Here is a 17,166-nt window from a genome sequence, read left to right as displayed (position 1 = left end):
TTATTTATATTTAAGAACCAAGACATAGTTACTCTGTTGTTGATATATGTAGATGATATCATCATCACTGGTAATTCCAATGAGCACATTGAAGAAGTCAAGCATCTCTTGAATCAGAGGTTCAAAATGAAGGACCTTGGCAAACTACGATACTTTCTTGGAGTTGAAGTCGACAGTACTTCTGAAGAGATGACTCTCACTCAACATAAGTATACCATTGATGTTCTCAATAAAGCGGGTATGAAAGACTGCAAGCCCTTGGGCACTCCTAGCGTTCTTCATCAATATGGAAGCAGTTAAACGGATACTTCGATACCTGAAGGGAACGGTTGGGGATGGCCTCATATATAAGAGAAAGACCAATGGACAAAATGCACATGAGATCACTATTTATTCTGATGTGGATTGGGCGGAAGACCGAGATGAACGCAGATCAGTATCCGGCTATTGTGTGTTTGTTGGGATGAATTTGGTTTCTTGGAGTAGTAAGAAACAAATGGCTGTTGTCAGATCCAGTACAGAGGCTGAATATAGGTCAATGGCAGCCGCCACTGCTGAAGCTAGTTGGATTAGACACTTACTGACAGAAGTAGGAGAATCGATCTCTCGATCACTTCTTTTGTGTGACAACCAGAGTGCCATTAGTATGTCTTTTAATCCAATCCATCACAGTCGTGCCAAACATATTGAAATAGATCAGCATTTTGTGAGACAAAAGGTAAAAGAGAAAGAGATTAAGCCTGAATTTATACGAACTACAGATCAAGTGGCGGATATATTTACAAAAGGATTGACAAAAGACAGATTTTGGATGTTAAAAGGCAAGTTGTTCATGGTTCAAAATCATGCACAACTTGAGGGAGGGTGAAAAGAAGTGTATTCCCCTTGTTACGGGTCACGGGTCTGGAGATCCAGACCCATGATCATTACCTTCTCATTAATGGCACTGTGTAATTTATTCTCTTGTAATGAGGGTACTTTAGTACCCTAATCTTTGTAATAGTATGTTATTATAAAGGGGTTAATACAGCAGCCGACCCTGTGAAAATAGAGGGTATCGGTTTTCTCTGCAGTTTCTCTCTCCCTTTCTCTCTCTCTCTCTCTGTTTCTCAGCTCTCACGCGTGGAAGGATTTGAACATTGGAAATCTTTCAATAACAAATATTTAGTTTGACTTGACATGCTCTGGTCTTTCAAACCGACTTGAGAATCTTGTCTGTGGAAGCGAACATCATCTTTATGTGATTCCAATAATGTGTTATTTGCATGCTTTGAGGTTACCACAACCTCTCATCCAATCATCGTAGTACTAACACATTGTACCTGTCTAAAAGTATGGCTACGATGAGAGGGGCATTGGTTTCTCAAAAGAAACCCCAATTTCATTGTTTTGTAAAAGAAGTGATGCAACAAATATTTAGTTTTGACAAGATCAAATCTTTTAAACCCCTTGAACAACATTGTGCAAATTGCACGATACAAGATCGTCACGGATCTCTCATCCAATTTATCGCATTATCAGCATGTTGTGCATGTCTTGCGATATTGTTTACGATACAGGTTTCTCAACAGAAACCTTGTCCAAACTCATGCCCGTGCCCCTAATCGAGGTTATCCGAGTTGTATCGGAATCTCAAACCACAAATGTAAAACACTTTTCTCAAATGCGCAGACTTGGGAAGAACTTAGTTGTTATTTCGCAACCTAGGCTCTCAAACTTTACTTTGCAAAACTGTATATTTAGAAAGTTGGATTCACAAAAAGAAATCCTTTTCTTAAGAATTTTAGCGCCCACGCACAAACCAGTATCTTTCGAAAAAGAGCATAAATAGAATACATTGTAACCAAATATCTTATTTTGACATGATTTATCCTTCGAACCGTGGGTACATCATTATGCAACTTGCACAAAATGAGATAGCCACGGATCTTTCATTCGTCTATCACAGTATTTGTATGTTGCGCATATCTCGCGATACTGGTTTCGATAAACGGGGTAAGGGTTTCTCAACAGAACTACACCCAAACACATGCTCATGCTCCTAATCGGGGTTATCTGAGTCGTATCGGATATGCAAACCGAAGTAGTAAAAACACCTCCCAAATACGTCGATTTGAGAGACTTGGTTGCGATCTCACAACAGGAAGGACTTTCAAATTCTGCTTTGCAAAAGTACGCATTTGAAAAACGGTTTTACGCCTAAAAATCTTCTTTTTAGAGAACTGAAATGCATACATGTGAGTTATATCTTTTAAAACAAATGAGCGAAACAGTATCCGCTCAAGGTTGCACTTATACAAGTGCAAGTCAGCAAAAAGCGAGCTCGTGCACATTACAGTGCGACGATAAGGTGCAATAGATCCCCAAAGTGCGAAACTGCGTAATGAGCGTAAAAATGTGTAAGCAAGACATGAGGTACGAGACCATCCCTCGGCCAATAAATACGCCAAGTAAATGCGTAAGACAGTGCACGAGGTACGAAACCGTACCTCAACTAAGCAAATGTGTAAGGAGGTAAATGCGCAAAGCAAATAGCCTGTGCACTAGAGGGCGGAGGCAGAAGTAAATAACAAAAAGCAATGTTTGATACATGAAACTAAATAAAATGCATAAGCAAATAGTTGCAAAAAGTAAATGGCCTGTGCACAAAAGTGTGGCGGCCAAAGTAAATGACAGAAAACAAAAAGTAAATGTGAAAGCAAGCCTGTGCACATCAAGCGCGACGACAACATAAAGCAGTAAGGACAGGAGAGTAAATGTGAAAATAAAAGCCTGTGCACATCAAACGCGGCGGCAACAGAAAGCAGTAAATGACAGAAAGGAAAAGGATCGCGAAACTGCATCATTGAGTTAAAAGCGTACATATATATAGTCTTTTTTCTATTTTAGTATTAATTACTTAATTTAGTTTGTCCATTGTCCTTTTGTGCAACTCTCCCCTACCTTGGGGAGTCATGGTGTTGAGTACGTCTTCGAGCGTAAGTGATGACGGTCTCTAGCCACGGGGCGCGGGAGGGCGTCGTTGCGCAAGCTGAGAAAGGTTCAATATGTCAGTATGTTAAACAACGAAAAGGAAAAGAGAAGGAGCAGGGGTGCAGCCCTTGCTTGCCAAATCAAACAAGAGGTAAGGGGCAGGGGCGCAACCTCTGCCCACTGTCCGGCCTGCAAAAGAAACAGGGGCAGGGGGCACCTGGCCCAACCAGAAAGGAAGGGGAGGGTGCAGCAACACCCTCTCTTTACCAGAAAGGACGAAGGGAGGGCAGTGTGCCCTCCCTTGCAGGAGGAGTCCAGGAGAGGCAGGGGCAAGCTCTCGCCTACCGAAAAGGTTGGAGGCAGAGGTCTTGCCCCTGCATGCAGAGAAAAATAAGGCGGCAGGGGTGAAGCCCCTGTTTGATCAAAAGGAAGGAGGCAGAGGGCTTCGCCCCTGCCTGACAGAGAAGAAAGAGGCAGAGGGACTCACCCCTGCCTGCCGGCAAAATAAGACGGCAGGGGCTCTGCCCCTGCCTGACAAAAAGGAAGGAGGCAGGGGGCTCTGCCCCTGCCGGATAGAGAAGAAAGAGGCAGGGGCCTCGCCCCTGCCCGCCGACGAAATAATGCGGCAGGGGCGAACTGACCAAGGAAAAAGGTGACATGGGTGCTTCGCCCCTACCGGACAGACGTAGGTGGCAGGGGTGACGCCCCTGCCGGTCTGCCATAAACGGAATGACAAGCGGCAGGGGCGACGCCCCTGTCGGCCTGGCGAAACAAGACGAAGAACGAGACCAAGACGAAGAAGAAGAGGAAGGGGTTACCTAAGGATCACCAACGATGGAGTGATCGCGGCGAGTAACGAGAAGGCAGAGTGAACCCATATGTGGGTTGTGTGAATGACTCTATCTCCTGTGCATGAACCCTATTGGGTTGTGTTTTGCAAGAACTTCATTTCATTACAATACCCTGTTTATATTTGTTAGTATATCATATTTGCAATGTTCTTTCATGTATTTTTCATGCATATATTTTTTAAAATTATCATGTAAAGCTCCAAGTAACCTGGACCTCAAGTAGCGACATACATCATATATCAGATAACATTTATTAAACTAAGCACTCACCTTATTGCCACATGTCGTAACCTTCTACGCACAAGACGTGGATTTAAGCTGCAGGAGTTTTCGACTAGGTCAATCAATGTTCCATAAATAAAATTAAAATAAACTGCTAAATGAGACTAACTATGCATAACAAACAACATAAATATCCTTAATAGTTGTTGCAGAATTTTAAACTTTATCAAGCAGATAGAAAGATGCTGGAGATTGAAGGAAAACTTTATTTTGGACTACATGCACGGAGTATTGCATAGACTTAATGCTTAAAGACATGCAAATTTAAAAGCATAGCTGCATGGACAGAAAAGGAAAGAAACTGACAAGGTTTATTTATAACCATACATCTATTTTGAATTTGAGGACTTGATTTGCCAACAAAAAGGAGATTCTAAGACTTATTACTATAAGATTTGCAACTGATTTCACAATGCTTCATTCTTTGCTGAAATATTGGACTTTTCTTAAGAAAATGGACACATCAGAAGAATGAAGCAGGTCCAGAATGTGTTGATCGGAAAGAGATGGAGGAGATTATTTTAAATATTAGCTTTTGGAGGGTGATGGAGCCTCTTGTCAATGTTGTAAAAATGGTTGATAAAGAGGAAAGCTCAGAGCCAAAGCCATTAAGGATATTGATGGTACTGATGAAAAAAATATATAAACCATATTGAAAAGCAATAAACAATTGATGGGAACATCCACTACACGTGGCTGCATAAGATCTGAATCCCTAAGTACCAAGATAGTCCACACTTCTCCAAGGTATACAACATTGCAACTACATCTTGTTTCATTATTGCATTATGCCTTATGTCTTTTTTTTTAATTCTCTTAACATATATTTTACATTATTTCTTGTGTTTTACTAAACAGTCCTGAGATACATGGTTTAACTCAATGTAGTGAGCAGTTGGAGCCAAATATGCATGCCAGAAGAAGGGTGTGCAAATAGGTGCATCTTTGTGTTTACTTGTTTGTTTAATTTTTTTTTATATTTTACTAAAGCAAGTAATTTCAATATTATAGCTAAAACAAGTCACTCTTTATGATCACCTTTAACTTGAGATGTTTGAGGATGAAAGTAAAGACTTTGGTACTTTGACGGATATTATCACCAGAGATGAACATAAACCAGGTGACAATGAGAAATAGATTCATTGATTGTGCTAGCTAACAAATAGCTCTTAGTCTTTTATTCATGTCCAGTTTTCCACTTTAGAGCTATAAATTTGTAATTGACATACTTACCTGTTAACATTTATGTCTGCAGCAATGACGTAGAACCAAAGTTGTCAGTCGAGGAAGCAGGAGCGGAAAGCGATTCGGGAAGCGACACTTCTAAAATTTTAGGAAGCAAAAAGCGCAGATCACAAAGAAGCAAACAGAGAACCATCTCGAAAGCGAGAAGGGAAGTGACCTAGGAAGCGACCTAAGCAGCAAACCGGAAACGACCTAGGATTCGAGTGGGAAGCGAATAGGAATTAAGTTTTCCCGATATTGGGCAAAAAATTTTGTTAAAGGCTCCAAGCCCTCCAAAAAAAGAAAGCTTATTTCTTGATATTGGGAAGCAAGTGGGAAGCGTGTGGGAAGCGCACTTCCCCACACGTTTCGGAAGCACCGTGTTTCATGCTTCTGAAGCATGCTTCCCCATGCCTAATGGGCGCTTCTGGCAACCCTAGGTAGAACATGAATGGCATATTTTCTCCTAATCTTCAAAGTATTGTTATACTCAGCCAAATATGTTCTTCATTGGGATGTGAGTGTAATTGGAATAGAAAAAAAAAAGATTGGCTCAAAAGAAGCTAAATGACCTAGTATTTGTCTAGTATAATTTACATCTGCAAGGACAATTAAAGAAAACTAGTCTTGAATATAGGTGTATTATTGTTACACATTTTAGTTTCCAATGTTGATTTTTCACTTTTCAGGCACCTCTCACTCTTGTAAATGGACCCATGTGCATCCAAGGTTACACAAATTTCTAGATATACAAGTTATTTTAGGAAAAAACGTATAGTTTTTAATAATGATGAGATTGTTACAAAATACTCATTTGTTGGTTATAAGTGCAGAATTTGTGGAGCATGTTCCAATTAAGTTCGAATCATCTGGTTGGAAGCATGCCAAAGCATGAACCATTGTTGCGATTCACAAAAGCATGACTTGAATGTTGGAACATAATCCAAACTGAAAATCCAGACAATTATGGTACTATAGCACAATTTATTATCTAAAATATAGGGCCACTAAATAAGAATAAATATATATTTATGTCTGCAACCAGAAAAATTTGATTTGTTAAAATTGTTACAATAATGGTGTACTGAGTAGATTTAATCATGCAACCCATGTGGTAGGATCAGGACAAGTTAAGAGTATGCAAGTACACTTTTAGGCATGTTTGCATGCAAGCTTTCTACAATTACCCACCACAAGAAAATGAAATGAAACATTGTGGAATCTATTTTTTGCTTCTTCCCTTTGTGTATTTTTCATTTAAAAGATGTATAACATTTATCTGGATTTAGATGCAAGTTGTTTGTTTATGAGATTTTGAAATATTTGACCAAGCACAACCCAAAGAAAAATAAAGAGACCCACTGAGAAGTCTAATTATCTTTCAAAAGCTTAATTTGGAGTGGACATCAAGTTCCAGATTAAATGTCAAGTATATTTCCTATCATAGTAAACCTCTATGCTCAAGATATTGACATAAATATCCCTGGAGAAGGAACCAGAGTCATGATTTTACATTCTCATAAAAGAAACAAGTAACATAGATAGCTCCAAAGCTATTGCATATCATCTTGCAACATCAATATTAGAAATTACTCCAAGACAAGTTAATATGAAAAAATGCATATATAGAAGGGAGAGAAGAAAAGGAAGTTGCAATTTTGAAGCTGCTCTTGCAAGAACCAGCCATCATGCAGATGGACAGATTATCAAGCAATTGAACGAAATAGATATATGCAAAGTATAAATAAATGCAAAAATCACAAATACCGGTACCATGCACAAAAAACATATTATCAATCGGTTGAATAGAATTGGTAATACACAAAAAAGTATAAATAAATGCAATAATCACAAGTGCCTAACAAGTTAGCATCTGACATATAATATGTAAATCTGAATCTAACCTTATTGGAAAAATAATTTCCAACCCTGTAATATCCTTAGATATTGATTTAAGAAATAGTTCTGATGGTTGAACACGTGCTAATAGACGCTGCCCAAAACTGCAAGAAAATATACTATGAAAAGAAGATATCAACAGCCATATATAATGAATAGAAGCAAGAAGAAGAATACCCATATATCTTATGCTTGGTGCTTCCAACTGGAGCTTTTCCAAGAGCAGTCCATGCTCGATTCATCTGGAAAGCGAGAAATGTCAAAACCCATTTGATAACAAACAAATCATCCAAATTAACTTATATGATATGTCAAAAAAGATAATTATATTTAAAGCCAACCCTGACTTTAGAGTTTAGATTATTAAAGTAAAAAGTCATATAACTAGTTCAATAGTGGCATTTTATAAAATTCGTGCATTCATTGCCACTGAAAAAGATTCAAGTCCAAGTATTAGCTAATGCATCTTGAACTTTCTGTAAATAGAGAAGTTTGTTTAACATCTCATAGACTCATACTAATAGGCATGACACATTGTAGAAATATTAAAATTCAAAAATGCAACAAGCCCTTTTAAAACTCTCAGTGAGTCAATCACTTTCAGAAAAAAATAAAGGCAAAACCACAGGTCCCACCAAAATTGACCAGATTTTAACCAAATTCCAACCAAACCATCCCGATCTACATCCGAATAGATCTACTTGGGCCAACCATTGGTCAATTGAAATTCACTTGAATCCACCATATGACCTAAATTTCAATCCCCATATCTACTAGGGCTAGAAATAAATCCATCTAAAGTACAGTAAGAACCAGTTAGTCCAAGAATCCATTCAAATCCACTATTCCTTGGTACAGGACCACCGGAATGCACTTAGGCCCGCTCTTACAAGTTATATACTAGGATTTTGCTTGGGATTACCCCAATATGTATCACATGGTACACTTCATCTCTTATTTGACTTCTTTTTTTAAAGCAACCAAGTCATGTTTTCGGCCAACTCTCTCTCTCTCTCTCTCTCTCTCTCTCTCTCTCTCTCTCTCTTAAATCTTCTGAACACTTTGATTGAGTTTTAGCTTCAAATAGTGTGATTTTGACCATCTTTTTCATACCCATACTCAAAAGAGGACATCCACTCTGTCATCCTGAACATCCCCAAAAATAGGATGCAGCCAGCTGATTCTTCTATTTGGGTCACGCTCTGACTCATAGTCTTCACTCCAGCAACTCAGGATCTAATTACATTCCCAACAAGATGGGAGCAAGATCACATGAATTACAATGTACAAACAAGGCACATGTATTTTGTTTTATAACAAATTTATAAAGTTAATAAACTCAACAAACTCAAAGTAGATTTCTTTTCTAGGCAAGAGAAATGGATGGCTTAAAAAAAAGACATGCAATCTGCACAGAATAATAAATGCTGTGACTTTTTTTTAATAACATGAAAATCCTGTGACATTTTTGTCAGCTGTTCAAATGGCCAAAATAACATAATATCACGATATCCTTTTAATCTAACAATTTCATCATTTCTATGTTTTTATCAGTTGTATATTGGACTTCGACGGTGGCTCCATACCGGGGGAACGGGATTGAAATACATTTTGATATTTTTATATATTTACTAATTATTTGTTTTACATATATTTTCTCTAGTTTTTAAAATTATTTATCTCAACTGATATTTTGCTGATAAAAATTCAAGGAACATAGAAGTTCTCAATTTCTCACAAGATGTTGGTTGCCATTATTATGCCTAGGGCTGGTAAACGAGCCGAGGCTGGCCTGTTTAGTCTCGGTTCATTCACCATTTAAGTCAGCTCGAGCTCGGCTCGTGTTCATAGCTAGACGAGCCGAGCTTGCGTCAATGAGCTGAGCCACGAGCTGGCTCGTTAAAAAAAAACATGTATATTACAATGAAAGCAGTGAGATTTGAACTGCAGACCCCTTGTTTATCCTTACCAACAACACAAAGATACCTTTTTATGACAGATGTTACACTAAAATTTTATATATTATAATCATACAAGCTTACACGAGCTGAACCGAGACGAGCACCCTTTGTTTGTGCTGCTCGTGCCTCGACTCACTAGCTACATGAACCGAACACGAACGAGTTCATGGTGAGCTAAACCATGAGCGGCTTGGCTTGCTTCCCAGCCCTAATTATGCCGTTTAAAGCTGTTGTCACTGTGCATCTGCATAAATGTTGTGCATCCTTTAAATTCATAAATCTAAAAACAAACTCCATAAACTAATATCAAACTCACCTCCAAGGAAATAAGCACAGGCATATAGAAACACACAACCAAACAAGTAACTGCCTTTGGGTTGATTATTTTTGACATATGTAACTGGTCTTTAACCTTATATTTATTTACACATATTGTGAAAGCCTTTTTTTTTCAAGAATGTGCTTGGGAATGATAGATCTACAAACGTGTGGAAAGAAGTGCCAGGGAAGTGACTCCGTTCAATCGTTTTCATATGAGGTCAGCTGGGTGTTGAGAAGATGAGCAGAGATATGCAACATGACAATTTCATAAAGCGGTAGATCTAACAATAAGGGTTTGTTTTATGCTCCTCTATGTTTAATGATTGGAAGCAAAAAAACACTTGTTATTGATTGTGAGATGCTACATTAAGCCATATCTTTGTGCTATGGATGGGAGAAAGACATCACCAGCAGAAACTAAAGAAATTTAAGGCTAACCGCTGTTACCACTTGGGGAGAGTTTCAGTAATACTATTGTGCAACTTGTCCCTCTCGGTATCAGGACCTCAATTCAGATGCTCTTTAGTTCTGTCTGTTAGATAATACACAACAGGATATCGCCTTCAAGTAGAGTTTCATTAGGAGATTGAAACCAAGTGAAATTCCTAGCAATACCAATTCCCTGGCTATTTTCAGAATATAGCAAATTTAACTTGAAAAAATATAGATATTTCTCCTTTTTTATAGTCCTGTTCTATTTTTCTCAATTCATTATTCTATCTATTTCTCCAATCACCTTTTCATAAAATCGCAATTTACAAAAAAAAAAAACTGCATCTTGAATTTTCACCTTTCCGCGGTTTCCTTTTCGATATTTACTTGAAAAAAGGTTTCCTTTTTTACATGTTCATGGAGATTATTCCCAACAAACGTTTACAAGTTCTCATGATAAATCGACATTGGCATTCATTCTCGATTCCCGCACTCTAATGCATCACAATCTATGATCTTATGATGACTTTAGTACATATATCCGAATTTGTTTTCTCCAAATTTCCTATTGTCCTCCAAATCGATTTCTACCATATAAAAAACGCATCACGCGACGAACTCGAGTACCAAAATATCCCAATTTCAAAAACTCTAGAAACACAATGCGAGCAGACCAGGGTTTCAACTCAATGCCGATATCCAGAACCACCAAACACTCCAGATTCCTATCCCTAGCTCCACAGAAACCAGGAAAAAAAAACAAGAGAACACAGTGAAAAAGAGAAAAAAGATAGAAGCGAGGATTCAAACGGAGGAAAAGCCGCACCTTCTCGGCAACGAAATCCACAACGAGCTCGGTGCTCCCGCCGACCCCGCCCCGGCTCGACGCGATACTCCTCCAGAGGTCCCTCAGCGTGAGCGGATCGCCGGCCGATCCCGGCCCCGAGGTGGCGCGATCCGCCGCTCTGGCGAAGCACCAGCTCCTCCCCAGAACGGGGAACACGACGAGGCGAGCTCTCATGGCGGCGGCGGCGGCGGCGGCGGTGGCCCACCGTTTCCTTCTCTGCCGAAGCGGACAAACCAGCGAAGATCCGAGCGAATCGTACTTACCATCCAAGGAAGGAGAAAACTAAAGCGAAGGAAAACCAGAAACCCTAGAAATTTCGTCTTCTTCTTCGTTTAACGAAGAGGCCAAGAGGGCGGCTTTCTCAGAGAGCAATAATAACCAACGTGATAATTTTCAAACGCACACAGATCAGCATATTTTGTTTGCGTTTGCCAAGTGACCCTCAAACTTTTGCCACCTCGCGCGTTTGGAAAGTGGGAAAGTGAAGGTGCGAAAGAAAATGTACACTTTTTCTCATCTTTTCAAACAAACGATGAAAGGTTTCCTTTTCTTACCAAAAAATTTCGGTCTCTCGAGATGGACAATTTTTTCATGTGAAATAATTGGTATGAGTATATATGCGTGCGCATATATATTTTAATTTATTTATTATATTTATATAATATGGTATATATAAAATCCATTGAAAAAAATTTAATTTGGGTTCGACCCGGGTCGGGTCCGGACCTGAACTGGGTACATGTCTCCCCCATGCTTATTTAAAGCATGAGGAGGGAAGGGGTTTTCATTCGAAAACCCTTCCCTCTCTCCCGCAGCTCCCTCACTCTAGTTGTTTCTCTCTCAGTCCCCCACCTCTTCTCTCTCCCCGTGCTCTCACCCTCGCCCGATCCTCTCTCCCGCTCTCACCCTTTTTCCGGCCAGCAGACCTCCGGTGAGCTCCTGTCCGACGAACCCCCCTCACCCGCGACTCTCTCTCTCTCTCGTTCGCCTGTCAACACCGATGTCGGTGACCTCCAGGTACGCCCCTAACCCCATCTTTCCTCTTCTGTCTTCTTCTCCTTCGTACCCTTTTTCCTCTTCTTCGGCAAAACGGCAGGGTTGATGCCCCCCGACCGTCTGCTTTGGGACGGTCAGGAGGGGCAAAGCCCCTACCCTGGTCCTTTCTCCCTTAGTAGCTGAGGGGCCGAGCCCTCTCCCTGCCTTCTCAAAATAAGAGGGAGGGGCTCGGCTCCCTCCCTGTTTTTCTTTTTCGCCAGGGAGGGGTCGAGCCCCCTCCCTGTCTCCCTGTTTAACGGGAATGCAAGGGAGGGGCTTGACCCCCTCCCTTTTTCCTTTTTCGTCAGGGAGGGGCTGAGTCCCCTCCCTGTCTCCCTGTTTTACGAGATACGAGAGAGGGGCTCGGCCCCCCTTTCCTGTTCCCTATTTTGCCAGTGAGGGGTCGAGCCCCCTCTCTATCTCCTTATTTTATAAGACACAGGGAAGGGGCTCGCCCCCCTCCCTGTTTCTCCTTTTTCGAAAGAGAGGGGTTGAGCCCTCTCCTTGTCTCCCTGCTTCCCTTTTTACGCAAAGTATAACAACCCCAACTCATACTCCTTGAAAATGTAGATTTTTTTTTTATTACCGTTGCGAAAATCTTCCTATAACCCTGGGGCCTTTACAGTTCCACTCCCAATTGGATAAACAACCAACCACAATAGAGCTTACAATTATCATTTATAACAAACCAAACCTTTATTGAAATAATGAGTAATAAGTCTCGAGATAATTACATAAAGGAAATGTGCATAGTGCAATATCAACTGATTGAAACAAAAAAAAAAAAAAGAAGATTGAGCCACGTTGTCCATCTGTGATCTGTTTAGCAAGTGCATGACACACGTGACTCTCCCAGAAGCCAGTCGCTTCACTGATCACCTGCGGCTGCGAAAAACCATAGAAGTAAAGTGTCAGAACCGAAATCCTGAGCACAAGTACTTCTAATAAAACAAGTGAGCATAACGAATACAAATAAGATTTCATGCAATCATTTAGATGGAAGCAATTATGACAACTTCATAATTTCAATTAAGCATTCATGCAACAGAGAATACTTTCTAAGCATGAAGAATCATTAAGCAACAACATGGATCACAATTTAAATAAGTAGGACATTTAACATGCATTAAAAGTTAGACCTCATGCATTTGCCATCATGTAACAATTAAGAGAACAGATAAAATATGCATGTTCTAATGCATAACATGATTATGCATGATTTAACTGCAATGCACAAATATTTTATTATCTTTTATCAAAGTTTTACTTTTCTATATGTATGCTCTATTAAATGCATACAATTTAAGTTCTTCTTTTTAATTAATTATTGTTGCCCGCGGATACACCAAATGGGTACAATCTTCGATGTCAAGTTAGGTTCCCAAGGTAACTTAACACACAAGTTGTATTTTATTACTTGATTTCAAACTTAGCCCTCGACCGATATTAAGAATCGACACCATCTATCGAAACATTGGAAATCAACATCCAATGTCGGGGACACCATGAAAATCAGCATCCACTAGCGTCACTTTCTTGGTATACCAAAACAACAGTTGTCTAACACACTACCCCCATGTCAAGTGGCAGACTCTCCCTAAAATTGTGGCCAGAAGAGAAAACCTCAATATCGGGTTCAGGGAAAAAAGTAAAGCACACAGAGTTTTTGTATCCTCGGAGTCTCCCCAAGATCAAATCTCTAAGATTCTCATTCTTCCGATGAGAGATCTCATAATGTATATTACAATGTTCTTATTCATTATTTTTTTATTAAGAGTCAATTATTGAGTTTTGCAATTCAGCATGCAATGCAAAGGCAAAAGCTCACATCTACCCCTACGAGAACCATCACGGGACTCCCACCCCCCGTGAAAACACATAGAACAGTGCAATATAGTGAAATCAAAATATAAATGTGATTTTTGTGATACATTTAAAATACATAAAGGCAGAGCAAACCAAAATTTGTGGCCCACCTGATCCAAGATGATTCGTTTAAACCATCGATGCATCAGATGCAAAAATCATCAATAACATACCACAATGCATTACTTTTGAATGCTTCACAATGCACATTCATGCATGATAATTAAAAATGTGCATAGAACAATGATAAGCATATGCATGTGCTTGACTTCACAATTTTATATTCATTGCATGCTTCCAATTTATCCATACTTTCAAAACAATTTCATATGTTTATTCATCGCATATAATCATATCCATTACATTTTTTTCCTTATGTACATATTCATATCAATGCATGTCAACACCCATGCAGTTGCATACATGTGCCCCCGAATTAATTTAAATAGACACCTGCACATGAGGCATCTGTGCAATATATCTTTGTTGAAGCATAACCTCAGCCAACTATGTGAATACTTTTGCTCTCTTGTGTAATTCCATACTTATGTGGGGTTTTGAATGTCATGTATCATTCCACCTTCATGTGTCAACTATTAATAAAAACTACCCAGTCCAGTAAACTTTATTTATAAGTGAACGGTGTATTCATGTGAAACTATACATGTTAAGTGAAGATGCTACGTAGATTTTGTATTAACAGGAACATCTACAGGTAAGTGAAATTCTGCATTCAATCATAAACTTTATATGCATATGAAACTATATCGGTTAAATAAAAATTTTGCATTTACGTATAGAACAACCAGTCAACTTCGACTAGTGGCTGCCTGTCTACCCAACTGTCTAGGTTGCACATTCCTTAAATCTTGTGTTTGACAGCATGTTGGCCCCAGCCGACGGTCTGTTGGAGTGCCACATGCTATCACGTTTGTATATATGTATATCAAGATATACTTATGCATATCAAGATATATATATATATATATATATATATATATATATATATATATATATATATATATATATATACACACACACGTAAATCCATGTACATGTGAACCTATACATGAATATCATTATGTACAGGTAAATGACTACATATGTAAGCATATATCAAAAATCTTCTTCTTTCTCAAGGATAGCCGTCCAGCCCTACACCAGATAGTTATCTGAGACTGGACAGAGGACTATCTTGTCCCAGTCGACTGTCCAGGCTGGGACTAGATGGTTGTTCATTCTGTCCCATAGATTTTTAACATACATACATTTACATTTTTTTCCATAAAGTTTAGACTTCCGATTTGTACAGATCTGTCCACCACAGTAGTGAACAGATCTGTCCAAAATGGGCGGCAGAGCAGTGGGACAGATCTATCTTGTTTGTCTCAATATTTTGACCACTCCGAGAATGAGTAGATTGGTCCTGATTTAGCCGACATCTCCCTGGACAGATCGGTCTAGATTTAAGTAGGTACATATTATGTATATATATATATATATGTGTGTGTGTGTGTGTGTGTGTGTGTGTGTGTTCCTACATGTGATGCAACTCCATATATAATATTTTCATATGCACGTGTGCGTATATGTCCATACACTTGCATAAACATATGATATTTTATGAAGATTCAAGTACATAACTGAAACATAAATGTTCACTGCACATTTGTTGGTTTCTTTCACATTTTAAACATGGGAGATGGATCAAATTTATGATCCTACCAACCAAATATCGCCTAAATCATATTTAAGCACTCTCTTCCTATTTAAAATGAGAGAAAAGAACTTGTACTTGCATGCATTAACAAAGTCATGGTTCAAATGCATGTGTAAACCACGATTGCACCACGTATTAACATGTTTTTACATCGTCCAAATTGAACCCACCATTGAAATATTCATATCTAGCAAAAACGGATCCATGAAAGATCTACCTATCATGAACAAAATTCTATTTTGAATAAAAACCCCATACACAGAAATTTTTTTATGTGTAAAGGACCGAAAATACCCATATAAAGGAGGATCTAAGGATCCTCATCCATGTAATCTAGGGTTAACACATATATTCACCTCTTTTTCCATGAATTTGTACTAAATAATGCATGGAAATCGAATCTGAATTCGATTTCTCACAAGATTCAAAAGAAAGTACCCGCACCTTTTTTTTTATTATTCAAAATCGAGATGAAAAGGGCGTTGGACGATCGGAGAAGAAGGCAAACCCTTCTTTTTTTTCTTTTCTTCTTCCTTCCTCTCCTTCTCTCTTTCCTTTCCCCTTTTTTCACTTTAAATAAAGGGTGGGAGAGGGGGTGACGTTCCCCCTTCTCCAGCCCTCTCTCTATAACTTTCTCTCATCCTTTGGTTTCCTATTTTTTTTGAAACTTTTAAAAGAAAGTCGACTTTTCTTATTTTTAAAACTTTCAAACTTTCTAAAACTCCCTTAACCCCTCTTAGGTAAGAATAGAGACTCTTTTAGAGAGTCCTACTCAGCCCAACAATACAAATTTGGAATATTTATTTATTTATTTATTTATTTACTTATTATTAATTAATTAAAATTATTTAAAATTTTCAAAATTAACCAAATTAACCCTAGAGGCTTCTTAACTATAATAAACTCCAATTTAAGGCTTTAAATTGAATTTAAAGTTGGAAAGATCTTAGGTTTGGATTTAGATCCAGATCCAAGATCCAAACCCATACCCAAAATAAAAATGGATCAAGACCTGGATCAAATCCAGATTTGAAGTAGGACCTAAATAGAACCCAAACACATAGAAATTCAGATCCTAGGCCTTGGATCCAATCTGATCAAACCCCGGATCCATTTCTACAAACTGCTCTTTTTTTGAAAAATTATGATTTTTGGGCCAACTGGGACTCGAATTCAGAAAAGTAAAATATCATCACGCTTAGAATTCTGAGGCACATCCAACGATATATTACACGATGCCAAATTATGAATTTTGCCCAAAAATAACCTGAATTTTGCTCAGATTTAAAGGTTGCAAATAAAACTTTTTACCATGTTTCTATTGGCTCGCCTCGACCTTGTCGATGAGACCTGGGTCAAGCCCAAACTTAAAGACATCAGTCTAAAAATCAAGCCTCAAACAATTTTTCTTCTAGACTTAGCCAAAATTTCAAAAATCTCATAAAATGACTAAGTACCAAAATACATGATCTTACACAAAGGGAGGGGTTGAGCCCCTCCCTACTCTTGTTTGGGACTGGGGTCTGGTTTGACAAATCAATCGAGTCCACCCTTCACCTTTGACTGCTGCAGGCAGGGCTAGTCCCGGTTCGACTGCCAAGCCCACCTCCCTCTCCTGTTTTACCTTTCGAGCTTGTTATACATATTCATGCTTTGCTATTTTGCAGCTTGCACGATGGATCCTGCTCGCGCAATGTGGCTTGAGCTCTTTGTTACTTACACATGAAGGCAAGCGCAACCCCGAGACTCTCCAAG

General features: G+C 38.9%; 1 protein-coding gene across 1 annotated transcript in view; it reads right to left on the bottom strand.

The window, feature by feature from the left end:
* The window catches only part of LOC149827540 (uncharacterized), a 28,453-nt gene extending 17,300 nt beyond the window's left edge, over window positions 1–11,153 (bottom strand). The window contains exons 1-4 of the mRNA XM_090019447.1: window positions 10,770–11,153; window positions 7,407–7,471; window positions 7,235–7,333; window positions 4,095–4,142 (exon numbers count right to left, since the gene is read on the bottom strand). Of these exons, the coding sequence (XP_089875573.1) occupies window positions 4,095–4,142; window positions 7,235–7,333; window positions 7,407–7,471; window positions 10,770–10,964 (407 nt within the window). The 5' untranslated portion in view covers window positions 10,965–11,153. The remainder of the gene's footprint in view (window positions 1–4,094; window positions 4,143–7,234; window positions 7,334–7,406; window positions 7,472–10,769) is intronic.
* Window positions 11,154–17,166: the final 6,013 nt, after the last annotated feature.

Source organism: Nuphar pumila, chromosome 10 (genome assembly GCF_984573655.1).
Source record: "Nuphar pumila chromosome 10, dmNupPumi1.hap1.1, whole genome shotgun sequence".
NCBI lineage: Eukaryota > Viridiplantae > Streptophyta > Magnoliopsida > Nymphaeales > Nymphaeaceae > Nuphar > Nuphar pumila.
The sequence above is the reverse complement of the archived record's forward strand: the minus strand, read 5'-3'. Positions and strand labels throughout refer to the sequence as shown.